Consider the following 7,447-nt stretch of genomic DNA (forward strand, 5'->3'; position numbering starts at 1 on the left):
ATCTTCTTTCGCCACGCATTACAACTTTTCACAATGTTGAACGGTTACTGAATTCTGACTTTCTAACATCGAAGCATGATTGTCCGATGATCCTTTTTAACTAAATATGATTGTCCATTCTTCCTGCGACACTACTGATATTTTGTAGTTATGCATTACAGGAACAAAGTTTTTCTTATCGGAAAATTATTATAGGCTACTTGAAATACATAAAATTGATTCTTATTTATTATTGTTTCTTATACTATGTATTACAACCTACTGTTATGTAGCCCACACATAGGTTGAGAAAAATTAATAAAACTATTATTAGAGTTACTGTAATGATTTATATAATTCTTCGTAGTGTATATTTGTCTAAAAATATGTTTATTATATATATATATATATATTTTGTATTTCCTAATTATAAATGATTCGATTATAAACAACATCTAGAAGTACACAGGTCTGAATGCTTCAGCAGTAATTTTCACAGTGAACTTACGCTTAAAGTTGAAATATGTAGCAAGTAAGTATGAAATACTGTATAATTTGATTTATATAATGGAATACTTGTAAAATATGTATAATTACAAGATTTATGAATGCGTGTACCTATACATGTAGTAATGTTCAAAAATAAACCACTCAGTCGGTTTGACGAAAACACAAATTTTATATTTACAGTAATGTACAAAATAATCCACTTTAGAGTTACAATTAAATATGCACAACACTAATTCCAACAACAACCGACTATTCCCGTACAAATTCGTCGAAAGAACTCCTTACGAACAAAGACTTGTAATTAACAAAACCTCCGAGTCAGGAACAAGTTCGTACTCAACCGCGTAACTTCCAACGAGAGAGTTAGTTAGCACGTCGATGACGACGATCCTCCTTGATCCGATCCGATCCGATCACCTCCGATCCGAACTCAGCCGATCCCGATACGAACCTACGATACGAGCTTAAATAGTCGATGGCGTTCGAACTTTGCTCCAATCAAATTTGAATGTTCCCGCAACGGCCGCCAACGGTCACTTCCTGCCGGCCAATCGTCCGATGGTCGACGATTTGAAACTTAACGGTTCTTCCCACGGAAGTTCCTAACGGTCGTTTCTACCGCCGATCCTAACGACTTTTCCGTTATGAAAGTTCATTATAACAAACAGGTGGGAATCGCGCGCCTTGGCGATTTCATACCTTACACCTCTGCGGCCAAGGATCAAACTGAGCTTAGCCCAAGCCTGTTTGATCCAACAACACTCAGCAATTTTACAAATGTCCGTTAGCGGACTGACCCTTAACTTCCGGTACAACCGGGAATGTTTACTCGCCACTACGCACAGACATGCTTGCGGAACCCGATACATGATCAGATCTATGTCCACGCGCATTTTTACTACGATCTTATGCGTATCTTGATGCGATTTCCCTAGTCCGATCCATGAAAAATATCCCTTAAATCTACTAGTCCGGGCGTCCCACGCCGAAGGCGAGGAACGTAGGGGAAAATCCTCGATTTGTTTGTGTTCCCGGCCGCGATCGTACACCTGACGCGTAGGCAGAGCCTTCGCTACTTTTCTGACACTTATGCCTGAGCTAAATCCTATTCTGGCTGTACTAGTCTGTATTTGGCAGGCTTCTACTCGGTCACCTCGGCCCGACTGCTTTCGGCCGTTCTCTACCCTTCTCCAGCGGCCACCCTCGCATTCTCCCCGTTCCAGCGCGTCGATTTTGTTGACCTGGTACGCTTTTCTGACCAAGATCGTACCACCGACATCCCGTTCGTCAGCTCCTGCAAACGTCGTAATGCGAGCCGTCGTAATGCGAACCGACGCACTGCTCAGGTACTCGTGCCAACTCTGCCCGTATCTCCGGATACCCGCCACCGTTTCTGGACAGTATGAACCATGGTGAATGCGACTCATCACTGTCTGAACGCCTAATTGTTCTTCCTGTGGGGCCTTGTAGGCTAGCCCCAACATCCTTTCCCTCCTTTCTGGGAGTTTTACCGCCTGTTCAACGGGTTTGCTGATGCCCCTATCCTGACCTATGCTGTCTTTGGGGACCGGCGCGTCTTCCCCGCCCCCGGCGGCCTCTAACGGTCCGGGGAGCGACCTATCTTGGACTTGGGTGTCCCGTGGACCCGACCCGTTTTCCTCACTGTCGCTAATTTCGCTATCTGCTGTTTCCGAAAGACGTTCCGGTTTTTCCCCCCTTTCCTGCGTACCTTCGTTCCGGTCAGCCACCTTTCGGTGATCTTCTTCTGCTACAGGTACGCCCGGGGTCTGATTAACCGTGCCCGCTACATTACGCGACACAAGCCCTGACTCCCATGATTCCGTGGGATCTTCCTTCCCTTTCTCTTGGGTATTTCCTTTCCGGTCACCCACCTTCCGGTTTTTGTCGTCGGGCGGCTCTCGTTTAACCCCCTCGCTTGCTTCCACGAACATCCCCGCTACCGCACTTAATATACTCTGCTCTTCAGCTAATTCCCTTTCTCTTGCCTCGGAATCCGCTTTCTCTCTCGCTTCCACCAGCGCTCAGAAGTCCCTTTCCGTTAGGAGAGCGTCTGTCGCTTTCCCTACCCTATTGGTGATCGCACATGTTACCCATGCCGATCCTGGCGTTTCTTCGCGTCCTTCCTCCCACAATCCAAGCGGCACTGACGCTAAGCCTGCCTCTACCTGGTGACCGAAGGCTCCCACTAACTGTGTCTTCCCCCTCGTTTCTGTCACCGCTGGTACCCTCGACTTCCTTAAAACTGAAATTTCGGCTCCCGAGTCAACTATAGCTGACAGACAACTTACGCTACAGGCCAACTTAACTCTGCGTAGCAAATCGTCGGCTTCCGGTTGGTCGTATGTTGTCACTCTTGCCACTAACCGTTCGTTCGGTCGGGATGACTCGTTTCCAGGCGCTAACCTCGCCCGGTCCGGCTCGCCGGACGTCTTCCGTTTGGGGCAGTCTCTCCTCCAGTGTCCCGTTTTACCACAAGTGTAACAGCTGGTCCTCGCGGGTTGCTCGCCCGCCCTCCATGTCACAGGCTTCGATTCCCTTGACGGTTTCCCCTGTTGTTCTAGCTGCCGTCCAGATTCCTTGTCTAACGTTAGTTCGCCGCCTGTTGCTTCTGCAAATTTCTCTATATGCTTAGCTAGAACCGCGGGTTTGCTCCACCCGTTCCCTTCTTGCAGTATGACGTATTTCCTCGCCTCGGGGGGCAATAGCGTCTTTAGGTGGTCCGCCACAGTCAATTCTATTAGGTCCTCTACCGTCCGCACCTCCCTACTGTCTACGTAGTAACAATATAAATCCTTCAGGCGCGACGCAAACTGCGGCCACGTTTCTTCTGGGAAGCGCGCTGCCCACCTAAACCCCTTTAAGTATTCCGCGGGGGAGAACCTCAGCTCCTCAAGGACGAATTCCTTCAGTGAAGGGTAATGTTTAATTTTCTCCGCTGCTAATCTAGCCAGCGATGCTCTACATTTCTCAGACAATGCGCCCAACACTATCTGCCCCTGTACTTCTGCCGGAACCTCGTAGGTTTCTAAGATTACCTCTACCAAGCGGAACCACGAAGGCACTGCCTCTTCTTCCTCCGGCATCTTCAGTAGAGCCCCCTTACTCTACGGGCGTAATCGTCAAAACTCGCTTTGCCGAGACCGTTCTCACTATTCCGGGACCCGTGTGCTAACCTATCCCGTTCTAACTGTATTTCTGCCCTTCTTGTCGCCTCTGCATCTGCTTTGCTCGCCGCTTCGATTTTCGCGAGCTCGATCCGCAACTTCAGAGCTTCGAGGTCGTCTCCTGACCTGCTTGTCCTACGCGACGTTCCCGGCTCGTCATCCTCCCAATCCCTAGCCTCTAGCTGCCGCGATTTCGCGCGTCTAGGCATCTCTGTGTGCTAGCGAGAAACAAATAATTTACCTGGGTCTAATTGCTGGTGATGTTCTGTCTGTCCGTCTGCTTCTCTGTCGTAGCTCAGTTCTTCCGATTCTTTGGAGTTTGATCCCGGATAATCCAACGTAATCCAACGTAATCCAAAATATCCTGTCGAGACTGCGCCAGTAATGTTCTAAAATAAACCACTCAGTCGGTTCGACGAAAACACAAATTTTATATTTACAGTAATGTACAAAATAATCCACTTTAGAGTTACAATTAAATATGCACAACACTAATTCCAACAACAACCGACTATTCCCGTACAAATTTGTCGAAAGAACTCCTTACGAACAAACAGACTTGTAATTAACAAAACCTCCGAGTCAGGAACAAGTTCGTACTCAACCGCGTAACTTCCAACGAGAGAGTTAGTTAGCACGTCGATGACGACGATCCTCCTTAATCCGATCCGATCCGATCATCTCCGATCCGAACTCAGCCGATCCCGATACGAACCTACGATACGAGCTTAAATAGTCGATGGCGTTCGAACTTTGCTCCAATCAAATTTGAATGTTCCCGCAACGGCCGCCAACGGTCACTTCCTGCCGGCCAATCGTCCGATGGTCGACGATTTGAAACTTAACGGTTCTTCCCACGGAAGTTCCTAACGGTCGTTTCTACCGCCGATCCTAACGACTTTTCCGTTATGAAAGTTCGTTATAACAAACAGGTGGGAATTGCGCGCCTTGGCGATTTCATATCTTACACATGTTAATAATCTATTACACCTGTTCTCTACTCCAGATAGCTTGTAATTACACATTAATTTCTATGCAAATTGAGCATGCTTTTTTGACTTAGTATGCTATAATTCGAATATACAGGTCGGCCATTCTTAGCACTTCTCAATCTAGTGCTTTCTGGACCGTTATATTGTAATCGTAATGTCATCAACTGTTGGCAAGTATACTGTTTAAAGTATGGGGAAAATAAGTCCACAGACAAAAATCTTCTAAAATCCATCAGTAAAAGAAATATAATGCTGTGTAAGACGGAACTCATACCAGAAACAGTAAAGTTAACAAAAAATACATAAATGCAGAAATTAGTTTATCTATTTAAATCAGTTATTCCCAAACTTTTTGGAACTAACGTCCTCTAGGTTTCATAAATTTACACCCAATGCATTTCATCCGTACCCTAGCACTAACTCATTTTCTTTGTATGATATTTCACACTTTGTCCCTTCACCGTACAACGTTCTCCACATCTGGAAACTATTAAACGTGATGTATCTTCTTACCCGTTTTAACAAAGGAAAAGGAAAGACCGTCAGTTACCCGAACTCTCGGCTCTGGTGATTATTCAGTACCTTGACTGCAGCGGCCCGGCTGTCCACTTGCTTATTTTTTCCCACTAAATTTACTTACCACTTACTTTGGGAACCAATGCACTAAACTTACAGCATAATATATCAATAGAAACATTTATCAGTTACAGTCTGATCTTGACATTATTTAGTAACTGTCCAGGACCATTCATAAATAGTTTTATTCCCTGCAATAACATTTCTTGCAGTTAACAAATTTGTGACTAACTAATGTTATTAATTTTAAATATTTTCAATTTTTCAATAAATATAACTTCACTTGAAACTTTATTTTTTGCAGATATCTTTCTAGTAAAGATTCAGCCATGACTATTATTGATGCTGGCATATTCAGCGGATTTATTCCAGTTAAAGAAGATTTAGATAGAGTGAGTAAAGTAGACACGCTTTAAGCCCACTGAAACCCTGTATTATTTACTGGCCATCTTTGTATCGTAATTACACGTAATTTCGTAATTGTTATCTTAATTTATGACAGCCATAGGTGTATTCATTAATCATTAGAAACACAAAACAAAGGAAATATGGAAGCTAACTGCTGATTGATGCGGTTTGTGTGTGATTTTGAAGGCACATTAGCCTTAATAGCAAGATAAAAGTAATCTGGCTGCTCATTTGGCTTACTTAGGTGTTTACTGAAGTATGTAATGATTGTACAATGTATAAAGTATTGTCAATCTGATACTACAAAAACTGTATGTGTAGTAATAGAAATTACATTATTGAATTAATACAAATATATTGATCATAACTTCCGTAGCATATCGTTCTATAAACTGAGTTATAATTTGATAGTGAATTCTTGAAAGTAATAATGTAGAGTACATTTACATTTTTTCAGATGGTAAATGATTATAAAAATCCGGTTGATAGATACGAAATAGAAGACAGAAACATAATATTCTATTTAGAGCATGTATGTATGGATGTATAAAGAAATATATTAGTTTTAGTATTTTTTAAATAATGCACGAGTTGATGTAGTTAAACTTTTTTAAATTCCATGCAAAAATATTAAATTGAAAATATGCAATTTTACAGGTTTCACACAAATCTCCCGTTTGTATTGACTTCCGTGTAAAAAGAAATTATATTGTTGGAAATGTGCAGTCTAGTGTCGTAAAAGTATATGATTATTATAATAATAGTAAGTGATTTCGTTTTCGAATTAACCAACTTTTGTTTTTTCAGAAAATTTAAGCAAATTTTGTAGGATTGTTCAGTAAGAAATACCTTAAACAATACACAATGTAGAAGCAGATGAATTAGATATAAAGCATATACCAAGATGAGAAAACGTAACATTTCTACAATAATGAGAGATTCATGCCAAGAGAGTTTAATTTCCAGATCCTCACCAAGACATGTGAAGTAAATCGTGTTTAATACGGTTTATTTCACATGACTACTATTTAAATATGGGTCAGTTAGTTTCCCACAAGACTTCTGTGAGGCATTTCTTCTTTGCAGATTTTTATCGTGTTGCGTTGCCTATTTCATATGTCAAATTCATTTTGTTCATAAAATTTAAAGACGTTATGTTTTCAAGTTTTCTAGATTTATAATTTAATTTATGTTTAGTAATTTAAGCATTATATGTTAATTCATATGTTATTTTTTGCAGATAAACATTGCACTGTATTCTACAGTCTTAACATTAAAGCATAGTTCTTATAGTTGCAACAAGTAAAAACAAACTAATGAAAAAGTTGTAATGCATGATTAAAACATATGTTAATGCAATGGAATATTTTTATTTTAATTACTTTTAGATAGCGTTCTTGATGATGACAATCCAGTAATAACATCAAGAATAGAGAATAATTATCGAGAAAACGAATTAAAACATAGTAAAATGCGAATATTTCTGTAAAAGGACAAACTGAAAGTAGCCGAAACATTATTTTCTTTTACTATGTGAAGACAAATATAAATTTGTTTAAACTTCTTGCGGATCTGGTTCAAAGATATGGAGATGATGGATAAACAGATTTATCCAGAACGTAATAGCAAGTTTGAGATAATAGAATAATATCACATTATAATTTCCAGTGAAATTTCAAGAAGTTTGTATTAATGAAATTCACATTTAATTTACTTTGTTGCTTATTATATGAATTACTAGAGAAGTACAGGTTTTTTCATTGGTTCAAAATGTTTTTGTAACTTGTATCCTCTGTA

The 7,447-nt window shown here is 41.0% G+C and overlaps 1 protein-coding gene across 1 annotated transcript; it reads left to right on the forward strand.

Moving 5' to 3' along the window:
• The first annotated feature begins 428 nt into the window (after window positions 1–428).
• On the forward strand, window positions 429–6,934 carry LOC136977366 (complement C3-like). The gene is made up of 5 exons (XM_067272826.1): window positions 429–511; window positions 5,547–5,634; window positions 6,108–6,182; window positions 6,308–6,413; window positions 6,891–6,934. The coding sequence occupies exons 2-5, from the start codon at window positions 5,572–5,574 to the stop codon at window positions 6,932–6,934; spliced, it is 288 nt and encodes a 95-aa protein (XP_067128927.1). The 5' UTR covers window positions 429–511; window positions 5,547–5,571.
• The last annotated feature ends 513 nt before the right edge of the window (window positions 6,935–7,447 follow it).

Source organism: Centruroides vittatus, unplaced genomic scaffold (genome assembly GCF_030686945.1).
Source record: "Centruroides vittatus isolate TY-2023 unplaced genomic scaffold, ASM3068694v2 contig_457, whole genome shotgun sequence".
Taxonomy (NCBI): Eukaryota; Metazoa; Arthropoda; class Arachnida; order Scorpiones; family Buthidae; genus Centruroides; species Centruroides vittatus.